Genomic DNA, 24,557 nt, shown 5'->3' with positions numbered 1-24,557 from the left:
GACCTGTTATTTCAAGAACATTTTAAGGACCATAATGTTTCTGTCACCTCATAGTTGCATGCTCATCATGCCATGTGTTCTGCAGTGTGTATTCCACTCTCTGCTCTAGCTGTGTGACCTAAGGACAAATCACTTAACTTTGAGTCTTAGTTTCCTCATCTGTTTGATGGAGCTAACTATACCTTCGTCACAGAACTGTTCCAACATTTAATTAAAGCATATAAATACATAGTGTATTAGTCAGGGTTCTCAATACATAGTGTATTAGTCAGGGTTCTCTCGGGAAACAGAATCAATAAGAGATATTTGTCAATAGTATGCGATTTTATAAGTGACAGTGGGGATGCGCAAGTCCAGGTTCCGCAGGCAGGCTGCAACCAGGGGCTCTGATGAAAGGCCAGTGAAGGTTCTTGACGAGTTCTCGGGAGACGTAGGCTGTCCAAAGACGGGCTGAGAAATTCTCACTCAATGCTGGGATTACTTTCCCTTTTAAGGAATTCAAGTGATTGGATAAAGCGTCACTCTTGGCTGATGGCAATCTCCCTGACTGATGTAATTGTAATCACCTCTCTATGATTTACCACTGCAGTAAAGTCAACGGTGACTAAAGTCCATAAATGCCCTTGTATTACAGTTAGCCCAGTGCTTCCTTCACCAAATAACTGGGCACAATTACCCTGGCTGAGTTGACACATTAGCCTAACCATCACTTGTAGTAACCAAGTACATTATTGAGAATGGAGGCACTGAGTTTCGGCCCTCAATTATCGAAAAGAAAAAACAAAAAACAAAAAGAAAAACCAAACATTTCATACCTCAAGTAGATTTAGGAAATTAAAGTTGTTCAGTTGGAATCATCCCTCCAATTTGTGTTTTGCCAAAATAGTAGTATACAATAAACAAATGAAAAAAGGAAAAAAGGGGAAAAAGCCCGAGGATGAACAGAAAAAGGAAGACGGGATGAGCAAATAATAAGGACAGGCCAAGCAGGATAAAAGTAGCTCGATGAGCCCTAGACCTGAAGCGCAAGGCCAGGAAGCTGAGGAAACTGGAAGCAACTTCTCGGGCCGCATCTCGGGGTGAGGCGTCCACGGCCTCCACGCCCTCAGTGGGCGGGGCGTCGGGAGGCGGGACTTCCTGTCCGGAGCAGACCCTCCCCCTCCGGAAGAGTTGAGCGGCGTGATCTCTCCCGGCGCAGGGCCGCCGGACCCGCGACCGCCAACCCCAGCGGTAAGGTGAGTCGCTCGTTCTCGCGACCCCGCCCCGGACCTCGTGCGGGCTCGGCGGGCAACCGGCGCACCTGCGCTTCTGACCTGGGAGATTCGGTGCGGCCGCTCCCCGCCTGCGGCCGGCGGGAGTGGGCGAGGTGGGTGGTGCGGAGGTGGGCGCCCAGGGAGGCCGCAGTCGGGGCTGCTCCATCCCTCCGGTGCCGTCCCGGGCCACCGCCGAGTGACACCGGGAACAGCCCCGGCGTGTGTAGCGGTTACGCCCACGCGATCTTACTTAATCCTAGTGGATTTTTATTCTACAGTCTTTCGAGAAGCTCAGAGTGACCTGGACATTTCCAGGGTCACGTAGTCCCAGTGTAGGTGATGGGGCAGCCCGCCAGCTCTCGTTCGCGCCTCTGGGACTAGATGACCGGGATGGAGGTGGCGTGGCATCGCTGGGAACAGTTGGAGAGATTTAAAATGTTTGTGGCTTTGGGAGGATGAAGGTGAATAAAATATGACCTCTTCCATCGAGAAGTTTACCAACCGTTTGGGGGGAGAGCAGGCATGCACTCAAATGAGTGAACTGCAAGGAAGACATTGCAGAATGCTCTAAGAATAATGTACCCAGTTTTATGGGCTCTTCCAGGGCAAGGCTCCCTCCTAGCTTCTCTCTGTGTGTAAATCAGACACAGGATCTCAATTGCTGTCTACTAAAATGACTAACATTTATAGCTGCAGTTCATACCTTTCCTCCTAGCTCATCTATATACTAAGCTGCCTAATTGACATCTTTTCTTGGTTTCACAAAGGCCCCTTATCCTCTACTTATCGAGTTCTTGATCTCCCTACTTTGACTCTTTTCTCCGTTACTCCGTGTCAGTAGATGTCACCACTGTATCGGTTTAGTTGCCAAAGTGGGAAATCGAAGCATAATTAAACTCATCTTTCCCCAAGACCCCATGTCCAATCTGTTACTAAGTCCCTCCAATTTTACCTTCCAAAGCAAATATTTCTTGGTTCATCTCTCCTCTGTACCCCCCAGATTTAAGCCAACCGTCAGATCTCCTTTGGACTACTGCCTCTTAAATTTAAATCTCTTAACTGGTCTTCTTATACTCCCTGCTCTTCCCTCCATCTACACTCCATTCTGTTCAGTAGTCACAGTGAAATTGAAGTGATTCCTCATGGCTCTGGACGCCAGAATGAAGATCAGAATCCTCTCTAAGGCTCTGAGCAGAATCCTCTCTAAGGCTCTCATCTTCCATTCTTATCCCTTACCCTGCTTCCTCTGATCTCTGAGCTGCCTTTCCACACTTAGGCCCTTTAGTTCCTCTTCAGGGACCAGGTTTCCTGCACTTATAGTTAATGCCTATTCTCTTGTCCTTCAGATCTTGATTTAATCATGTCTTAAGGGAAATCTTACCTGATTCCTGAGATCAGGTCAGAGCTCCCATGTTACATGCTTCTCAACGTATTTTTTCTTTTCCAATACACTTCACGCTTATTTCAGTTGTTATTTTGCAAGTAGTCTGTGGTTTGTTTTTTGCGTTTTTTTTTTTTTTTTTTTTTTTAGTTAATGTCTGTCTCCCCACTAGAGAGGAAGTGTGGATGGGGCCTATTTTTCCTCACTGTGGTACAATGCACATCATGTAATAGGTAGTCAGTAAATGTTGAATGATTAAATGACTAATGACTTCTGGATAGAGAATTCCTAGAAGAGAGGATAGATTTGAAATGGGTCTTGAAAAATTAGGAGTTCTATCGATGTTATTAGGAGATGGGGGATATGAGTCGCTTGAGCAAAGTTTTGGCAAAAAAGCAGATGCATACTGAGAACATCTAGTTCCATTAATAATTAGAAGGGAGGAATAGGAGTAAGTGGAAAAAGGGGTTTGGAAACAATTCTTGAAGAGCTTTAAGTAGTTAATTATCTAAGTAAAAATTTGACTTCATTTTGTTAGTTGTCCTGAGCAAGTCAGATGATCTGGAGAGTAGGTGTTGGCCTCACCTGCTCTAAGATTCAGGGCTCGATTGGCATATGAACAGACTGAAGATTTAAGTCTCTGAGACATATATTTAACAGATATAGTGCTAATTATAGACTCAAAAGTGTAGAAGACTTGTGTAGGGAAATTATGAATAAGTCTTTTGCATTGGGGAAATAGGTTGTCATATGTTTCAGGGTAAGCTCAAGATAAGGCCCACCGACAGGGTGCTGACTTCAAGGGATCTGTGCCTTGCCTATAGTGTCTGGATGGCTCTAGAGCCCCTAGGAGCACCGGTTTGAGGCTTTGTTTACAGGGGCAGTTAGTGAGATCTGCCTGATATTTGCATACTTTCAACTTCTAGAATGACCTCCCGACTCATTTTGAAATCTCTTAGCTGTAAAAACTCTTTTGTATTTGATGTCGAGGTCTTTTTCCAAATGCATTGCTGATTAGTGCTTGGTAGTAATCCCCCAGTGCCGGGGAGGCTCATCCCCAAGAGTAATGTCCCACATGGGACATTTGCTGAGTTTGCCTGAGAAGCCCCATTTGAGTAACAAGGAGGTTTTTTAGGAGTTAATGCTTAGGCAATAACTATTATTAGGCTAAGTTTCAATTTTATAGGAGTAAAGTTCAAGTTACATTCATTAATATTGAGGGCTTGAGATATTGTCTGTTTTCTTTTATTAGGCACAGCCTGTTTACTCAGAAAATTCTTGCTCCTCTATTTGAGAATGTAGCAGGACTCTCTAGGTTGGGAATGAATATTTTGTTGTTTATTGTGTAGGACTCCACCCACTGAGATAACACCCTATGACAAGATGAACACATACATATCCCTTTGAAGCATGCCCGGATGCACCCTTTCCCACACATCTGTCCACCACCAACACCCTGTACCAGTGACCTTCTTCTGCCATACTTGCCAAAATAACATTCCCACAATTGTATTTTCAACCACAGACCCCCACCTCCCCAGAGTTTACCTGTTCCTTCCTCCACTTCCATGGATAGTCCAACCGCGCCCCCCAGCCCCGTTCACCCTCACATTCCAACACCGTTGACCCCACTCACATTCTTGTAGCACTTTCAGGCCTTTGCACTTCCAAACCATCCCCTTCCACCTTATCATAGGTTCTTGCCCATATTGAGCATCAGCTTATCACACTCTACTCCCTTCCTGTCTCCTGGTAACCTATCTTTCAGACTCTAGCTCTGTGAGTCTGCTCAGTATGCTTAGGTCATATCAGTGAGGTCATGAAATATTTGTCCTTTAGGTATTGGCCTTTTTAAATTTTTAAAATGCTTATATTAGGAAGAAAAAGCAACAAGTAGGAACAGCTCAGTGTATCTGTCCTTTGGCCTCCTCAAATCTCCTCTTTCCTCTTCTATAATAGGAGCACCGTGATAGAGAGTTCTGAGTTGCCATTAAGATGAAACCTGGTGTCAATTACTCCTACAAAGACAATTATATGGAAAACAGTATTAAGGCTGCTTTATAAATGATTCCATGTTTTTCTGAGCCTTGCAGCTTAAAAGACTTCATTGTGCTAGGTACTGATTTTGAGGTGTGGTCAAACAGATGAATTATTTTACTTTTCCCTCCAGGCGTCAGTGGAAAGCTGGACAGTTCAGAACAGAGAAATATCTTGTTGTTTTTCTGCTTCTCAAACTCAGAAATAAATTTCTTTCCCTTTTTTTATATTTTCTTAGTCCTGGAATTTTCTTTCTTCAGAATGTAGAAATAGAAATAGCAGTAGAAACAGCAGTGGATTTTAAAATCAGAATTGGGTTCAAATTCTGATTGTGTCATCTAGTATATTACCTTGGAAAAATTATTCATCGTCTCTGAGTCTTACAACCTCATATTAAAAAACAACAGGGAAGCAGACTTGGCCCAATGGATAGGGCATCCGCCTACCACATGGGAGGTCCACCGTTCAAACCCCAGGCCTCCTTGATCTGTGTGGAGCTGGCCCATGTGCAGTGCTGACGCACGCAAGGAGTGTCCTGCCATGCAGGGGTGTCCCCTGCGTAGGGGAGCCCCACGCGCAAGAAGTGCGCCCTGTAAGGAGAGCCGCCCAGCACAAAATAAAGTGCATCCTGCCCAGGAATGGCGCAGCACACATGGAGAGCTGACACAACAAGATGATGCAATAAAAAGAAACACAAATTCCCGGTGCTGCTAATATGGATAGAAGCGGTCACAGAAGAACACACAGCAAGTGGACACAGAGTACAGACAACTGAGGGGAAGGGGAGAGAAATAAATAATAAATCTTTAAAAAAAAACCACAACAACAATAAAAATGTCATGTTTGTAAAGCACCTAACATACTTCCTGGCATTCAGTTAATACATAGGCATTTTCACTCCTTCCCTATTGTTTCTTTTATTTCTGTATAAACAGGTTCCCTGCTAGCTGTGCCACCTTGGTTCTTGGCTTCTGCTGTGCTTCACCTTGACTCTCGCCTTGTCTCTCTTTTGATGTGTCATCATCTTGCTGCTGTGACTCTTGCACGGGGTACTGGCTCACCACGAGGGCACTCACATGGGCACTGGCTTGCCATGCAGGCATGCTTTCACTTCTTCTTTTTCACCAGCAGGCCCCAGGGATCGAACCCATGTCCTCCCATATGGTAGGCGGAAGCTCTATCACTTGGGCCACATCTGCTTCCCTGTCTTTCTCTTATATTCAGTTTATTTTCTACCCAAACTTGTACCTATCAATTTTTTGTGCCCTTTCTTCTCCAGTTCTCAGTGTTTTTTTGTTTTGTTTTGTTTTGTTTTTTAGTGTGCTATGGTATGGGCTCTTTGGGAAACTCTTTAATAGATTATTTTTTGCTATGAAAATGTTTGTACAGTATACATATGGACTGGTTTAGGTAAAAGTGACTTATTGGGTCTAGAAATGACTATTAAAAATAATTGAATTCTAGAATATGAGATGGGTGAGTGAAATGAAATGAAGGTATGTTGGTTAATTAAGACTTTTAACGTTTTGTAACTGCTTTGTGCTAATATGTGTTAAATTTATTCAGAAGATGGCTGATCCCTGGAAGGAATGCATGGATTATGCAGTAACCCTAGCAAGGCAAGCTGGAGAGGTATGTCAGCCATAATGTGATGAATGTGTACAGTATGTGATTGCTTTGTTAAATAAAATGTGTTATTTAAGTTACATTTTGTTTTGTCTTAAGTAGAACAAATACTCCAGATAAATATTCAATTATATTGAAAACTTTTTTATGATAACATTACAAAAAAATGTGAGATTACATGGTTTTGTACCTAGAAGGTTATGACCACTAAAGAGTTATATTAAAGTCATTGTAGTAAAAAAAAATTTAGGAATATTCATTTGTTAGGTTCAATAATGTTTTAAACCATCTCTGTATTTCAGCTTTTAGCCTGACTTAAAATTACTTATGTCTTTCCTGTTTGCTTACCTAAACAATCTTTTTAGGTGGTTCGTGAAGCTCTGAAAAATGAAATTAATGTAATGATTAAAAGTTCTCCAGCTGATTTGGTAACTGCTACTGACCAAAAAATTGAACAAATGCTTTTCTCTGCCATAAAGGAAAAGTATCCGTCTCACAGGTATTTCTTATTTCAACTTCAAATGATAAAGTGAAATAGCTGGAGTTATTACACTAAACAAGGCTTTTGATTCTAGACACAGAAACTGACTTTAGCTGAATTACACTGAAAAGGAATTTATTTGGAGGATGTTGGGCAGCTCAGGAACCCTGAGAGCTGGGGTCATCAGGCTGGAGCTATGGGAGGAAAGCATACTTAGGCTTGCCACAGGAGCCATTGCTTAAGATGCCACTGGTGGCCCATGGTGTCTTGACTGTGATGGCTGTGGATATTTTCTAACTAGACTTATTCCTTTACCCATTAACGCAAAGTTGTAAATCCTGACCAGAAACATCTGCTTGCTGAGTTTTGGCTCTTTGCCCATGCTCAAACTGCCACGGAAGAGGGAGAAGGAATATTTGGATTCTTTGATATTAAAAGGAGTGTTTGGATGCTGGAAAGCTAATATAACAAATGTCCACTACAGGCTTGATTCAGTAGCTCAGTTTTATTCTCTATATTTCAAACTTCTCTCTATGGTTGAGTGGCTGTGTCTTTAGGGAGTTTGAGAGAAAACATTCAAACCAGGGCTTTTATAAGCACAGAAATATAGCAGAAACATTGTCTTCATTTAAAACTTTAGCACTGTCATTTTCTTTATCTTCCTGATTATGCCAATGAGAAGAAAAAAATATGTAATGCTGTGCCTAAATATACTTCCTCCCAATATAAAAGTTTACAGCTGAGAGAAAAAGGCATAAAAGAAGAGCATGCTAATGATTATTAAGACAGGTCATGCTGAATAAGGGAAAAGAAATTTAAAAAGTAGAAAAGGAAAGAAGAAAACCATTGAACTTAGGCACCATTTATGGAATTTGCCTAAGATTTATTGCATAGCATATTTAGGGAGGTATGTAGACACAGTAATTTTGGTAGGTCATTTGCTTTCTCATTGACTATTGTTCATATCTATTTAATGTTCTCAATATCAGTTATCTAATATAGATAAAACTTACCAGCTCCAGGCAACAAACATTTATCTCATAGTTTCTTAGGGACAGGAATCTAGGAGTGGCTTAGCTGGATGATTCTGGCCAGGGCCTCTCAGGAAGTCAGTCAACCTGTCAGCAGGGCTGTAGTCATCTCAAGCCTGACTAGGCTGACGGACTGGCTCTCTTGTGTGAATGTTGGCAGATGTCAGTTCTAGTGGGGGGTAGGCCAGAAGCTTCCCTCAGTTCCCTGCCATGTGTGGGCGCCTCTACCAGGCAACTCACAACATGGTAGATGGCTTCCTCCATAGCGAGAGAGGGAGAAGGAAGAAGAGAGAACAAGAAGGCAGCCACAGTGCCCTTTTGTTAACCAGTCTCCAAAGCTGTGTACTACCACTGCACTTTATCCTGTTGGTTAAAAAGGAGACTCTAAGTCCAGCTCATACTCAAGGCAAGGAGTATTAAATTCCACCTCTTGAAGAAAGGAATATCGGAGAATTTGTGGACATATTTTAAAAACCATCACATTTCTTTAATGACTTCTCACCTCCATCAAATGCCCTTTACAGGGGTCTGTGTGTACACGCGTACATACTGAATTCTGTTGTTTTTCATTTGACTTTGCTTTGGACAAATAAATAGAACTTTCTTATTTTTATCAGCTTTCACAGGAAGAAAAAAAAGCGATAGAAAAGTATAGTATGCAGACTTTTGTTATATTTTATAGTAGACTCTGCAGCTAAGGAAATTTTATGATTTGAAAATTGCTTCAAACAATGAAAAGACTGGGAGTTTGTTGTTCTTGCTTTCAGTTTCATTGGTGAGGAATCTGTGGCAGCTGGGGAAAAAAGTGTCTTAACTGACAACCCCACATGGATCATTGACCCTATTGATGGAACAACTAACTTTGTACATAGGTAGGTTTTTAATTTTTTTTTTTTAAGATTTATTTGTATTTATTTCTCTCCCCTTCCTTCCCCCCCCCCATTGTCTGCTCTCTGTGTCCATTCACTGTGTGTACTTCTGCATCTGCTTATATTATCCGGCGGCACTGGGAAACTGCATCTCTTTTTTGGTGCGTCCTCTTGCTGGGTCAGCTCGCGGTGTATGCGGCGCCACTCCTGGGCAGGCTGAGCGTTTTTCACGTGGGGTGGCTCTCCTTGCAAGGCACACTCCTTGCGCGTGGGGCACCCCTATGTCAGGGCACCTCTGCATGGCATGGCACTCCTTGCATATGGCAGTACTGTGCGTGAGCCAGCTTACTACACAGGTCAGGAGGCCCTGTGATCGAACCCTGGACCCTCCATATAGTAGATGGATGCTCTATCAGTTGAGCCATGTCTGCTTCCCTGAAAATTTTTGGTATTTAATTGCTGTTTGCATATAAACCCGATGGACCTTTAGAGTACTTGAATCAGGAATATATACACTTTAGAAAATTGTGTAACTTGTTTATACTTCTCTATTTAAAGAAAGAGTACATAAAATATAGTAGAGCAAAATATATTATGCAGACTTTCCACCAGATATGAAAAGAAGAAATATTAATGTGGAGTTGTCTTCTGCTATGAAGTGCCCTTTTCACCATGCATTGTCTCACTGTTGAAGCCATTTTAAAATGTAACCAAGCAACAGAGCATCTAGTTTGGGACTTTAGTAGCTGCTTTGAGATCAATAAAGGAAAAACTGATGCAGTCATTATTGGAGTAGTGTCTCTATAGAATAATTTAAAAAACAATGTTAAAATCAGCATTGGTTCTAGGATAAACAGACTTGAGTTTGAATCCTTTTGCTTTCCTCTTGGCTTTGAGACCTTGGGCAAATTGCTTAGTCTCTCTGAGCCTAAATTTCCTTGTCTATAAAATGGACTTCTTAATGGTACCTGCTTGATAGAATTGTTTGTTGTTTGGATTCAGTGAATAGTACATTTATATAAAAACTTATTTAGTATAGGGCCTGACACAGAGTAAGTATATTATAACTAAGAATATTATAACTAGAAGAAAGCCTGACAGAATTGCTAATGAGAGTTAAAATGAATTGTCTTTAAATAAGTAGCCTCGTTTGGTGGGGTTACACATAGATGTATTTGAAGTTGCCATGGAGGCATATACATCTTTACTACATATAGAATTTAAGTTAAAGACTATAAGCTAAGGTCTAGACTCTGTATGTGATAGAATGTTATATTTTTTAAATATGGAAAGATGCTCATGATATATTGTAATACAAGAAGAGTAGATTATACTACAATAAGTACAGTATGGTCCTGTTTTTGTTAAAATAAAACTCAATACTGGGGGAGCAGATGTGGCCCAAGTGGTTGAGTTCTTGCCTCCCATATGTGAGGTCCTGGGTTTGGTTCCTGGTGCTTCCTGAAAAAACTAAAATGAACAACGAGCAAAACAAATAATAGAACCAACTCAGGGAAGCTGATGTGGCTCTGTGGTTGAGCATGGGCTTCCTATGTCCAAGATTTCAGGTACAATCCCCGGTCTTGGGTGCCTCAAAAAAAAAACCAACCAACCAAAAAAACTCACAACTCAGTACTAAATATATTTAAAAGCTTTTTTTGTTAATGACTATTTTGAACTTTGTTTATTCATCTTGATTCTCTTCTGAGTCAGAAATTACAACCTATTTATTCAAACAGTCATGCAGCCATACCAATAACTGTGACAAACAGTTTACTTTTCAGATATCAGACTCCAAATTTGGTGTTGGAATAGAGACAGGTAATTTATTTTGTACAGTTCATTAGCTGTGTTTATTATGGGTCCAGTCTGGGAGAAATGACCAAGAAAATCTTCATTTTAATCATGCTCAATAGTATAAAATGAATTTTAAAATGTTTTATATTGTTACTATTTTTATAGTATTCAATATTCAAAAAATACAATGGTCTGCAAAACAGTGTCCCTCCCACTTCTGTCTTGAGTTTCCTAGTACCCACCTCTGGAGGTGACCATTGTTATCAGTTTCTTGTGAATCCTTTCAAAGATGTGTCAAGCCTGTAGAAACAACCTGTAGGATATGTTTGTATGTATATTGCAACCCCACTCCCTCAGTTTAACAAAGGGTGACATACTGTATACATTGCACTGCATCTTGCTTTTTGCAGGGAGACTGTTTATATGCAGTTGTGAAAAGTTTTGTAAGAAATTATATTATGAAAAAACCAAAAGCTTATTGAAAATTTCTATCTTGGTAAATTCGTATGTTTTGTTTTTTTCTAGATTTCCTTTTGTAGCTGTTTCAATTGGCTTTGTTGTAAATAAACAGGTATGTTGTTTTAAATTTGTGGTTGGTAAAAATCCCCTTCATTTTCTGAGAAAGTTGATCCTGTGTTTTCATAATAAATTTAAATTAGCCTCTATATTCAACTTATATAACTGTATTATGTCAAATAAAAGCTACCTGGCTGTTAAAATTTTCATGACACTCTTTCCAATGAAGGAAGGGTAGGTGGTTCTGAACTAAAATGGGGAACAGTGAAACAAGCTGAGGAAATGCCAGAATCAGAAATCGTTTTTATGATAAATTTGAAGGAGGAGACTCATGGGAAAGGAATGGAGTGTGATCAACTAATGAGTGATTTTGACCTCTTTGATTGAGGTTTCTGCAAGACTAGGTTCTTACCTGTGATGATGGGGTTGGTTGATGGGAGCCAAAATTTTGGGTAGTAGTTGAGTTTATGGACTGAAAAGAACCAATTGATAAGAGTACAAAGAATTAAAGGAAAATCAATGTAGGAAAAACCCGAGCTACACAACTTTTAAGATCTAGGCAGAGAAGAAGAGTCTAAAAAAATGAAACTGAGATGGATTAGTGAGCGAGGTAGGAGAATTAAGAGTACTGCCTGAAGGCCCGGGCACAGCACGGAGAGGCACAGTCCCCGCGTGGTGATGCAATGCACCAAAATTACCATGACACAACCAGATAGGGAAAAAAGTACTGCCTGAAACATGGAGGCACTGAGTAAGTATTGAGAGGTGAGCCCAATGCTTCAGGGAAGGTATTTAGTCAGTAAGAGTTCATTGGTGATCTCTGTGAGGGGAATTTCAGAAGAATGAAGGATCAGAGCAGAAGCTAAATTGTATTAGAATAGGAAATACAAAGTATAGTGTACTCTTTGGCAACGGAGAGAAGGGGAGATGATAGCATCTTGACAGGGTTAATTAGGTTTGGTGAGAAAGGGATGGACTTAGGGATAATGTGCTAGAAGAAGAAAGCCAAGAGAAGAGGAATCGATTGATGGAGCAGTTTTTCAGAGAATGTATGAGGGGAGTAGGTTTCTTAACAGGAGGAAGGACCCACCTTTGAGAGTAGGAAAGAGCTCTTTATCAGAGGCAGGAGAGAGAGAATTCAAGGTGGGTGCTCTTCCTTCAGTTTAGAAGTAGATGGGAGGAAATTTAGGATTTCAGACTTTTGATGAGTCTGGACGTTAGCATTTCACATGTCCTGTAGTTTAGCCACTTGAATACGCTGTTAGTATACCAGATTTTCTTGTTACTTTGTTAGAAAAATATTGATTTAATGAAAAAAAATTAATGGGGTTGGTAAAAGCAACTTGTTTTCCCTCTGTAGATGGAATTTGGAGTTGTCTACAGTTGTGTGGAGGATAAAATGTATACTGGCAGGAAAGGAAAAGGTGCCTTTTGTAATGGTCAAAAACTACATGTTTCACAACAAGAAGGTGGGTTTATCTCTAATTTTTTGTGGGATTGATATTGTGTACACTTAATTTTATTTATTATTATTTTTCTGTTACCTTTGGAGTTCTCCAAATGTTAACTAATTCCTGATTTGTGTTTATTTTCTCTTTATTTTTAAATTTTGAGCTCAGTTTTGAATGTGGTTGTAGTTTTCTGGCTGCTGCACAATGGGTTTACTATACAGTGTGTTGGCTTAACCACAGGATTTATTGGCTTATGGTTTCAGAGGCTAGAAAGCTTACTCTTTTCCTGAGGCCAGGAATCTTTAGGGTACCCTGACTTTTCCATTACTGCATGGATGCCGCCATGGCAGTGCACATGATGGTGTCTTCTCCTTTCACTTCAGGTTTCCTTAACTTCTGGCTTCTGACTCTTCCCCAGGGCTTCCTCTCTGTCTCCAATTTCCTTTGCTTACAAGAATTTCAGCCATATTGGTTTAAGGTCCATGCACATTTAGTTTGGGCACACCTTAACTAATATCATCTTCAAAGTTCCTATTTGCAAATGGGTTCACATCCACAGGACTAGGGTTTGTGACCTAAACATGTCTTTTGTGGGAGGCATGATTCAGCCCCCAACATTGGTAGGAAGGAAAGCAAATGTAATTCAGTAAATAAACATTAAAAAACATTTTAGGCTCAGCATCATGCTGGGGATGGGAAGATAAATAAGACCCGTTCTCTAGAGGCCTTTGGGCAATTGATGGTTAATTGTTTCAACCACTGCATTTCAAATTCTTTGTAGAATTACTCTTATTTGATGCTATTGGGAGCAATTGTTACCAAATAGAAAAAAAAGGAAAAAAAAAAAAAAGGAAAAAAAAAGTTTGTTTAAAGCAAGGAATCCTTAAAAATGATTGAAAATAATACATATACTTATTTTTAAAGATTTATTTTATTTTATTTTTTAATTTCTCTCCCCTTCCCCCCTCCACCCCCCCCCCCCCCCCCAGTTGTCTGCTCTCTGTCCATTCGCTGTGTGTTCTTCTGTGACGGCTCCTATCCTTAGCAGCACCGGGAATCTGTTTCTTTTGTTGCGTCATCTTGTTGTGTCAGTTCTCCGTGTGTGCGGCTCCATTCTTGGGCAGGCTGCACTTTCTTATATACATTTTTATGAGCTAGATGATAGGAGCTTTAAATCTTTCTCTGTGACAGCTGATGAAAGTCTTGAATCACCTTTCTTGCATAAACCACATCCAGAATTTTCCACTTTGCTCCTTCAGGTTCTTTTAAATGCAGCAAAAACTCAAAGATACTTGCAAAACAATTTGAGTTCAAAATCCTTCTAGACCAGGAGTTCAGAATCCTTCTAGACCATGGAGCTTGAATTGAAATGCCAAAAAAACATTATTCTTGTGGGGATGTGTTGGTGTGGGTATGATATATTTATTAAATAATGAACTATGGTATGTACTTAGTATGATTTTTATTTTGATGTAGTATGTTCTGAGTGCAGTGGGTAATTGCCAGCCAAAATGTTTGTAAGGATGACGGAGATGGTTTTATGATACTGTGGGAAAACTCAAATTTCTAAATGACCATTTGAACAGATGTTGAGCTGTGTTAGGTTACCAGGTATTAAAATTATGGGAAAGTTGTAAACTGTATTTTTGAATAATCCTAAAATTTAATTTAAAGACCTGCCAGTGTTGAGTGTCATAAAACTATCTTCTGCCCCTTCTGAGAAGGGGTCTGTGGTTTTCAACTGACTGGCAGAGGGGTCCGTGGAACAAAAAAGGCTAAGAACCCCTCTTCTAGACTTAGATCACTTATCTCCTCAAACTTTTATAGTTGTCTCGCCCACATTTAATGTGAGAGCAGATTTTTAGTTCATTTCCTTCTCATTAAACTCTAAAACCCAGTGATTGGAAGATGTATCCTAATTTCAGAAATGTTAACTTGTGAGAAAATATGTATCTTTGATTTGAAGGAATTTCCATAGAAACAACTCTTACACTTTTATATTCATTTTTTTCATTTTATACAATGTTTAATTAAGTTGTGTAATTACTAAAAGAAGTACAATAGTTATTTACATGATTGGGAACAAACACACCTACTGAGCATACAGTCTGCACTGGTGGGAATAGATGAAATGTGGGTGTTTACTAGAGAATAGCCTGTTAGGCAACAGTGTTGAGAGTATCTTGAGCTTCAGTCACGATGTTTCAGAGGGAATAGACAGCATTGGATAATCTGTCAAGTTAGTAAATGGAGGTCAGAGAAGAGAGCAACCACTTAATTTTATCTTTATTTCTGTCAATACTGCTGTTTTGTTTCAAATCTGTATATAAATTCTTTATTGAATTTAATTTCTAAATTACACTTTACGTTGAGGCTTTTTTCTTGTTTCCTACTAAAGGGTTCATGCATGCAGACAAATTGATAATACTTTACTTTTTTGGGGGGTGACCTAGGATGCTACGTGATTATAAAAGTAATCACTTGGGGATAATAAATCTATCAAAATTGTAATATTTAAAGGCTTAGAAAGAAACATTTGATAAAACTAACATGAGGGATAAAAATATCCTATTTTATTCTGAATTACAAAGGTCAAAGTTTTTCCCAAGATTCTAATTATTAAAATGTAATTAAAATCTAATCTGGGGTGGTGGACTTGGCCCAGTGGTTAGGGCGTCTGTCTACCACATGGGAGGTCCGCGGTTCAAGCCCCGGGCCTCCTTGACCTGTGTGGAGCTGGCCCATGCGCAGTGCTGATGCGCACAAGGAGTGCCCTGCCATGCAGGGGTGTCGCCTGTGTAGGGGAGCCCTACGTGCAAGGAGTGCGCCCCATAAGGAGAGCCACCCAGCGCAAAAGAAAATGCAGCCTGCCCAGGAATGGCGCCTCACACATGGAGAACTGACGCAGCAAGATGACGCAACAAAAAGAAACACAGATTCCCAGTGCCACTGAGAACAGAAGCAGACAAAGAAGACGCAGCAAATAGACACAGAGAACAGACAACCGGGGTGGGGGGGCAGGGGAGAGAAATAAATAAATAAATAAATCTTTAAAAAAAAAAATCTAATCTGCTTGTTTAAAACATTCTCTTTTAGATATTACAAAATCACTCTTGGTGACAGAGTTTGGCTCTTCCAGAACACCAGAGACTATAAGAATTGTTCTTTCTAATATGGAAAAACTTCTTTGCATTCCTATTCATGGGTAAGTGCTTTTTGTTTTCCACCTGAAGTTTAAGAATTTAAATTTTTAAAAAATTTCTTAAGTGCAAAGCCCAGAACCTAACAAATTATTCCAAATTTCTCCCACCTTTTCTGAAATTAGTTCTGTAAATTAGAGTACCTCATTTGACTCAGATAATTTAATATTTTAAGGAATGAATATCTCTTTAGAAATGAAATTTTTATTAACAGACAAGGGATGAGTAACAATTCTAATTGTATAATCTAATTGTTTTAATGTTCAATTTGAAAATAATTTCAAACTTGCAAAAAAAATTGGAGAAATAATATAAAGAACAATAGTGTATCCTTTACCCAGATTCATTTATGTTTAACATTTTAGTTCATTTGCTTTATCATTTTATCATTTTCATGCAGGCATGTACATGCTCTTTTTCTCTCTATGTGCATGAGGGTATACGTAATACATTTTTTTTTCCAGAACCATTTTATGGTAAAGTATATACATCTTAGTTATTTATTCTAAAATTCTTCTGTTTGTTTCCGAATAAGAATATTCTCTTTCATGAGCCTGACATAATTACTGGCTTCATAAATTTACTTTTTATCTAATTTGACATCCATATCCCAATTTTGCCATCTAATAATGTCCTTTTTAGTGTTTATCCTCCTCTAGTACATAACTCATTCTAGGGTCAGGAATTACATGTACTTGCCATGTTCTTTACCTTTAATCTGGAAGGTTTCCATAGCCTAAGTTGTTATCCATTTCCTCTTTCAAAAAGTTTTCACATTTACTTGGTTAGATGTATGCAAGCAGTCTCTTGCAGTCTCTTTTTTTTTTCCAGGTTCCTCTGTATCAATAATTATTTCCTACTCGTCGCTTCTTTTGTATATGTGCGCTTTTTTTTTTGTCTTGATTAAATTAGCTAGTGGTTTGTCTGTTTTATCTTTTCATAAACTCGGGATTTTAATATATTAACTTGATATGCTGTTTTTCTGTTCTCTACCTTATTATTTATTTCCTTCCTAGTGCTTTCTTTTGGCTTACTTTGTTACTTCCTCTTTTTTTTTTTTAATGAATGGTCACTGCTTTCACTGTATCCCATAGATTTTTATGTTCAGTGTTTCATTATAATTGTTTTCTTAAATTAATTTCTGTTTGTATTTCCCATTTCACCTTAGAGTTGTTAATTCCAAGTAGATGGGCCTTTTTGGTTTTTTCATTTTCAATTTGAAGTTTTATTGTATTTTAATATTTCTGCTTTATGGGACCTACTGATGTTTTCTGTGTGCCCTAGTATCTGATCAAATTTTGTGAAAGTTCCATTTACACTGGAAAAGTGTATTTTCTCTATTTTCAGGGTATAATGTTTGATTTATAGTCAAAGGATCTAACTTATCATGTTGTTCATTTTTTATTTTTTGTCTATTTGACCTGTCTCATACTGAAAGTGACATGTTAAAATCTTATATTTTTAATGTGGCTCTATGTATTTCTCCTCACGAATCTTGTAGATTTTATTTTATGTAGGTGCACCCTATGATATTTGATTCTAGATATTTATAACTGTTATATCTTTATAATTCTAACATTGTAAAGTGTCCTAGTGTATTATTTTCCTCTCTGCTGAAACAAATACCATACAATGAGTTGTCTTAAACATTAAGAATTTATTGGTTCACAGTTTTAAGTGTAAAAGAAGTCCAGAATCGAGGCTCAGCAAGGCAATGCTTTGTCCCAGACTGCTGGCATTCTTGGGCTGGCTGCTGGTGATGCCTCTACTTGACTTCTCTGTCACATGGCACTGAACATGGTGGCATCTTCTTCTTCGCCTCCAGGTTCTGTTGACTTCCTGCTTCAGGCTTTTTCTCCCTGGTCTTCTCACTGTCGCCATCTCTATTTGGCTTACAATAATAGGATTAAGACCTGAACTGTTTGGTTGGGCCACACATTAACTGAAGTAACCTCATCAAAAGGCACTATTTACAGTGGATTCCTACTCATAGGAATGGTTTCAGATTAAGAACATGTTTTTCTGGGGTACATAATTCCAAGCCACCACACCTAGTCTTATTTAAATCCTTTTTTTTCTTGAAGTGTACTTTGATATCAAGGTTACAATCCCTTCTTTCTTATTGTTTCCATTTGCCTAGTAAATCTTTGTCTACTCTTTTGTTTTTAGCTCTTTGGAATCACTGCATTTTTAAATTCGTCTCTTGAATATGCATAGAGTTTTGTTTTATAAGCCAATTTGAATTTTTTTCCTTTAATAGACGAATTAGACCTAAGCATTTATTGATATGACTGTTCTGTTTGGTCTAAAGTCTATCATGTCTTACTTTATAATTACTATGTGTGTTATGTTAGAGTTACTGTTTATTTGAAGTGTCACCTCAGAACTTTTTTTTTTTTTATAGCTTTCTTGATGTTTATGAAAGTTTGCATTTTAATCTAGCGGTTTGCAGTTTTTGGTATTAAACTTTGTATAGTGCCTGTAAACTTCTCTTTCCTTACTTAGCCTTGCATTTTCTGTGAAGGTGCCTATATAACATTCAACAATTTTATTCTCATTTTAAAAGTTATATTCATTATGTAATGTAATGTCACAGTACATTATTTTTACATGTTATTCTTCATGATCCCACCCTTTGGTTTTAGTTCTACAATTAATGATGAAAAATGCTCACCATTAGCCCTTTTGTGAAGTTTTCCCAGATACCTTTTGATTGGATAAAGTTTATCCTGAGATAGATTCCTTGGGAATGGCACATGTGCACAGGAACCATTCATACTGTTTTTCTGTGCCTTCAAACTTGAAGGACAGCTTGGCAGGATATATTATCCTTACTGAAAGAAAGTACAAGTGAAATTTCTTGATAGTACTATTTCACTTTGCATCAGGTTTTTGAAAAATCAGATGCCGATGTAATTTTCTTGTCTTTGTAAATTATTTCATCTTCTACCTGGAGTCTCTGAGAATTTTTTCCCCTTTATTTTCAGTCTTTAAAGGCTAATACTTTTAATGGATTTTTACAGGGAGTTCCAAATCAGGACGCCACCATTGTTCTCCAAACCTTGAAGTCCTCTTGTAATTTTTGTGAGTGCAGAAATTAAAAGCAAATGTTAAAAGTTATATACATTTACCCTTTAACTTTCAAAAAAAAAATCCTAGAGGTTTTAATATAGCAAATGGCATTTCTCAGACCTTTACTGTAGTTTGCATGAAAATTAATACTAACAAAAGCTGTTGAATCACCACAGATTATTTTGGTTTTATTTCACCACCAGTTGTTCCTACCATTTTCTTTTGGAAAATATCACCATTGAATCATAAGACGCTTAAAGAATTGCTCAGATATCATCCAGTAATCCAGCTTTATTTTTTAGATATTGTCTGAGTTTCAGAGAGGTGAAATGGTTGCCAGAGATCACACAGCTTGTTGGAGATGTGACTAAAACCCTGCCTTCTATAACCATTTTCTTTCTTCAATATTAGGCTTCTCTTTTTAAGACTGAGGACATTCAAAGTATAGTTTGACCATTGCACAAACTATCATTTTGGTCTGTAAATCTATGTTCTATGTAGTAATGATTAAAGTAAAAGAAGAGTCACTGTCAAGTAACTGTAGAACCACCCAGAATGGTGTCCTTGAGGGAAAAGCAATATGATTTAAAAAGCTGCTGTTAGAGTGTGATGTTTTCAAGCAAGGTTTGGGACTTTACCTGTGGGCAGTAAAGTGGCTATGTTAGCCATAAAAGAGTTGCAAGTGCTTCACAACTCAAACTTTTTTTTTTAAGGCTATTGGCTAATGTAAAATATAAACAGAGACCTTTTATTTCGTTATTTTTTTCCCCAAAGTATACCTAGGGAAATGATACCTAGGAAAAGTACTGATATTGATTTCTTTTTATGATCTTTTGCATTCAGCTGATTCTTCAGTTGTTCATTGTGATTTTACAAGTTTACTTATGTAAAACAAAATAAACTAAAAAAGAGTCATAATCTGAATGAATGCTTTAAACAGATAGTCTAGTCAGGCATTCTTAACAAAGGGTCCATGAGCTTGAATTGAAATTCAAAAAAACACATTTTGGAGACTTGCCTTACAACATGGATTATAGTTTACATTGTAGTTCACACTTTCTCCCACTCCATTTTGTATGTTATGGCAGATTATAAAATGTCCTGTATCCGTTTTTGCAATGTCGTTCAGGACAATTCTGAGTCCCAAAAATGCCACCATATTACACCTCTTTTTCCCTTTCCTTGCCTTCAGCAACTCCAGTGGCCACTGCCTCCACATCAAGGATATAAGTTCTTCCATTGCTAGAATCACAATAAATCTATAGTAGAATACCAGTAAAATCACTTTAGTCCATATTTTATTCCCCAGTCCTGAGGATTCTGGGATGGTGATGCCCACTTCGTCTCTAATTGAGAGGGGGCTTCAGTACCATATGGCTGATGGATGGGACTCTCTTTTTGCAGTTGTAGACTCTCTTGGTACCTTGGTGTGGTTGTCCATCCTCACCTCCTTGTTAGCTGTCTTGGGTGAGTCCAGTGAACTGGAGAGTAGGTGTTGCAACTCTGCTGAGGCTCAGGGCCTAGCTGGCACATGGACAGCCCAGATATTCAAGTCTCTTGGACATAACACCAACTCCAGCACCAACTATGCATATAGTTTTTAAAATAAGATATCATCTTTTCTCACATTTATCCTATAGATTGGTTCAGGTTATCTCAGTTGACACTCAAACTGAATTTTAAGGAGGAATACCTTATTTGAAAAGGTTATTTTTTCAATCTTATTTTTAAACATTATTTCTTAGGATCCGGGGTGTTGGAACAGCAGCTGTTAATATGTGCCTTGTGGCAACTGGAGGAGCAGATGCATATTATGAAATGGGAATTCACTGCTGGGATATGGCAGGAGCTGGCATAATAGTTACTGAAGCTGGTGGAGTGCTAATAGATGTAACAGGTAAAATAATGGGATAGTAAAGCATTTTTTTCTTCCCATCTGTTGGATATTCTTTCATGTATAGCTGCTTTGTTTTTTTCCTAAATCTTCAATTTTGTTTCACTTCAACTTTTAAAGTAAAAGCAAGCCATATAATTTTTTTGCAAATCAAAATGACAGACATTGAGAGAAGGAAGCGAGGAGTAAGACACTAATGTTAGTGTGGGACTAACTTGATGACAACTGCTTAGCCTCTTCAAAAATGATGGTGAAATTTTTTAAGTGAAGGGTGAACCTAGAATAAAAGAATTCGCAGATGCTCTGGTAAAAAGGCAACAACAGCAAAAATTAAGGAAATGGGAAGGTGAAGGGTATGAAAATTCAGTGGAGTCAATTTTTTTTCTGTAGATGCCCAAACATTCTAGAAGGGGTAAGAGTAATGATAGTGCATAAAAGAAATAGAAAGAGAAAAGATGGGATTTTTTTCAGGCTAGTGTGAGTTGAGACCTTCTCCCCCTGCCCAAGGGTATTTATTTAAAAAAAAAAAAAAAATCTCAGAAACACATTTATCTACTGCCAAAGCTTAAACTTGCGGTTATGTGATAGGATAAATGAAAATATTTAAATGTTACAAGTACCTATAATACACACTGCTATACTAGTTTTAAATGAATTATTTTTGTATAATAAGTAACCATTTTTCATATTTGATTTGATTTTAGGTGGACCGTTTGATTTGATGTCACGAAGAATAATTGCTGCAAGTAGTAGAACATTAGCTGAGAGGATAGCCAAAGAAATTCAGATAGTACCTTTTCAAAGAGATGATGAAGATTAATTACAACAGCCTCACCTACACAATCACATTTGCTTTTCCCCAGATTTGAGGACATATTGGTGGTGGTACAAAAAATTAGGACACCTGTTTCAAATATGCACTGTGTTTGGTTTAAATGGTCTCTTATGTCCAGATTAGAAAATTGGAATTGTTCCATATTTTACTAAGACTAGGTATGCAAGAATAGATGAAATGTTTGTTTCATTGTTTCAGAAGTTTTATGGGTAAGATTTTGCTTTGAGAAAGATACCAAGGCAATGTAATTCATGAGATAGGTATCATATCAACTGAAATAGTTAGCAGATTTTGAGATATATAGTCCCATGAAATATTGGCTATTTAGACACTCAAGCACTCCTAATTAGAAAGTATCTTTTTGGAAAATTTTTTTCTTTTTAGTCCCAGAAGCCATATTTAATTAAATTTGTAAGAGTATAATGAATACTTTTTAGACCAGGGTTTCTTTCTTTACAGAGAATCTTATTTTATTTTTCAATGTACACATAGCTTTCCAACAGTACCTGTCAAACAGTGGGCACTCCAAAAATAAGTGCTGAATCTTTTAAAGGCAGCAATTCCTAGTTAAAACAGTTTCATAAAAACATTGAGCTTACCATTCTGTATTTTTGCTTTAGGTGTTAAAGCAAAAAGTATCTAGTTATCCTTTTTAACATTTTACATTACTGTTCCTTTTTACATTTCATATTACCATACCATTTCACATTACCATACCAACAGTTATTCCTTATTGTGGGCATTTCTTCCAAAGCACTGCATTGCAGTATTTGTTTGGATTCATTTGAAAGTTCCCATGTAAGATAGAAGAAACTATTTTTAAAGGCACTGATTTCTTCCCAAACTCCTTAATTAACTTCATTTCCAGTGGATTTTATTCAGCCTTTAAATTTTCCTGAAAAGTCTTTGGTTTATTAAACTCAGAAAAAAAATAGTACTGGTTCATAGGTATATTTAAAGGATTAATTTATTGTTTAGCCTTGTCACTTGACATGTGAACAGATAATTACATTTTGTTATAGGCTTTTGTGAGCCTTGTATTTCATAAAGTGCTTCTATAAAGTTATAAAGGTAGCAGGTTATTTTAGAGTGTATATCTAATACATTAAAGATATATGATACTTAGGTATGAGTATTATAATTACTGTATTTGTACAGATGTACTTAGAACATCTCATACTGCATTACTTAAGACAGGTTGTTTTTGCAATTTATTTTAATTAAGACTATCATGACAAAATTTTAAACAAAATGTAATGAATATTTACGTTATTAATATTTATACTTTATATTCTTTTTAGTGACTTTGTGTTGGGTTGTAATATATATTGCTGTTGTGATTGAATATTGTTCTAGTCTCCTTGGCTGTTCAAGAAAATACCATGCAGTAAGTCAGCTTAAACAATAGGAATTTATTCACTTATGGTTTGAGGTTAGGAAAAAATTCAAATCAAGGCTTCATCAAGGTAATGCTTTCTCCCTGAAGAGAAAGTCCCCAAAATTCCCCCATATTACACCTGTTCTCCCTCTCCCTGACCTCAGAACCTCCAGTGGCCACTGCCTCCACATCAAGGATATAAGTTCTTCCATTACTGTTGTCCATCATCACCTCCTTTTCAGTTGTCCTGGGTGAGTCCAGTGAACGGGAGAGTAGGTGTGGCAACTCTGTTGAGGTTCAGGGCCCAGCTGGCACAGGGACAGTCCAAAGATTCAAGTCTCTTGGACATAAACCTACCAACTCTAGCACCAACTATAGGTTCAAATAGAAGGGATTGAAGAACAATGTGTAGGGAAACAACAGTCCAATTCTGGCTCACTGGGGAGCACAAACCCCAAAGTGGAGCTCACTGGCAAGGTACCAACCTCATGAACTGTCTGCCTTGACCATAGTGCCTGGGTATCTCCAGAGCCCTCAGGAGCCCTGCTATTTGGGGTAGTGTCTAATTTGGCAGTCAAAAGTGAGATCCTGCTGAGATATGCATAAGTATAACCTCTGGAATGACCTCTCAACTCACTTTGAAGTTCTTAGCCATATAAAATCATTTACCTTTTTCCTCATTTGGTCAAGGTCTTTTTCCAGTTGCATTGTTAGTTGGTGTTTGGTAGTAATCCCTCAGTGCCAGGAAAGCTCATCCCTGGGAGTCATGTCCCATGCTGGGGGGATGTTATTGCATTTATATACTGAGTTTGGCTTAGAGAGAGGCCACGTTTGAGCAACAAGAGGCTGTCAGGAGGTAATGCTTAGGCACCTATAATACTATGCTAAGTTTCAATTTCAAGAGTAAAGGTTCATAAGCACAGTCATCAACACAAGGGCCCATCAGTGGACCGTTCTTCACTAGTCATTGCCTTTGTACTTGAGGGATTCTTGCTGTTCCATCAGAGAATGTGGCAGAGCTCTCCAGGATGGGAATTCAATATTCTTTCAGTTATTGTGTGAATCTCCACCCACTGTGACAATGCTCCATAACATTTGAACACATCTATATGCCTTATATGTATCGCCAGGTGAATATCCTCCCATGTATCTCCCTTCACTAACACCCCACAGAAAAATAGTCCTCCCCTGCCACAGTTGTAACCCTTCTGTGATCCAAAGTTTCTTCAAAAATGAAGCCAATAAAATAGCCAATACAATTAACAAGGAAATGAAATAATAATTATAGTTTTAAAAATAGGAAATAAAATAGAAAAAATAATTAAAAAGTTTGGGATAATGAAAAAATATTAAAATTTTTTTTGAAATTTTGTCTTTCATCACTATAAGATCTGTTGTCCTATATGTCCAGTGGCATTTTCTTCCATTCCCCCAATGTCCTACTTTTTTCATTTTGTGTTCAAAGAAGTTTTAGGTCATAGCAAAGTCAGTATAGAATGTAGGGGACTCCCATATATCCAACATCCTCCCCCTTTTCACTCTTCCCCTACTAATAGCATTTTATATGTGGATGGTACATTTGTTACAACTGATATACAAATATTGAAATGTACCAACCATGGTCAGTGGTTTACATTATGGTTTACATATTGAACCTTACACTTTTAGAAATTTTGATGAAACTTACCACAGCCTATATCCATCATTGCAATATCATATAGAAAACTGCCATCACC

The 24,557-nt window shown here is 38.1% G+C and overlaps 1 protein-coding gene across 5 annotated transcripts; it reads left to right on the top strand.

Moving 5' to 3' along the window:
- The first annotated feature begins 233 nt into the window (after positions 1 to 233).
- Positions 234 to 24,188, top strand: IMPA1 (inositol monophosphatase 1). Of its 5 annotated transcripts, none has more exons than XM_071207891.1 (9): positions 234 to 1,230; positions 6,241 to 6,303; positions 6,663 to 6,796; positions 8,577 to 8,681; positions 11,001 to 11,046; positions 12,352 to 12,460; positions 15,539 to 15,647; positions 20,460 to 20,611; positions 21,313 to 24,188. In XM_071207891.1, exons 2-9 carry the CDS (start codon positions 6,241 to 6,243, stop codon positions 21,426 to 21,428), a joined length of 834 nt encoding a protein of 277 aa, XP_071063992.1. In that variant the 5' UTR covers positions 234 to 1,230; the 3' UTR covers positions 21,429 to 24,188. The 5 variants fall into 5 exon arrangements, with proteins under 5 accessions (XP_071063992.1, XP_071063991.1, XP_004479166.1 ...); XM_071207890.1 differs by having other exon boundaries at positions 6,238 to 6,303; XM_004479109.5 differs by having other exon boundaries at positions 236 to 1,235.
- The last annotated feature ends 369 nt before the right edge of the window (positions 24,189 to 24,557 follow it).

This window comes from Dasypus novemcinctus, chromosome 14 (assembly GCF_030445035.2).
Source record: "Dasypus novemcinctus isolate mDasNov1 chromosome 14, mDasNov1.1.hap2, whole genome shotgun sequence".
Taxonomy (NCBI): Eukaryota; Metazoa; Chordata; class Mammalia; order Cingulata; family Dasypodidae; genus Dasypus; species Dasypus novemcinctus.
This window is presented reverse-complemented; position numbering and strand designations above follow the sequence as displayed.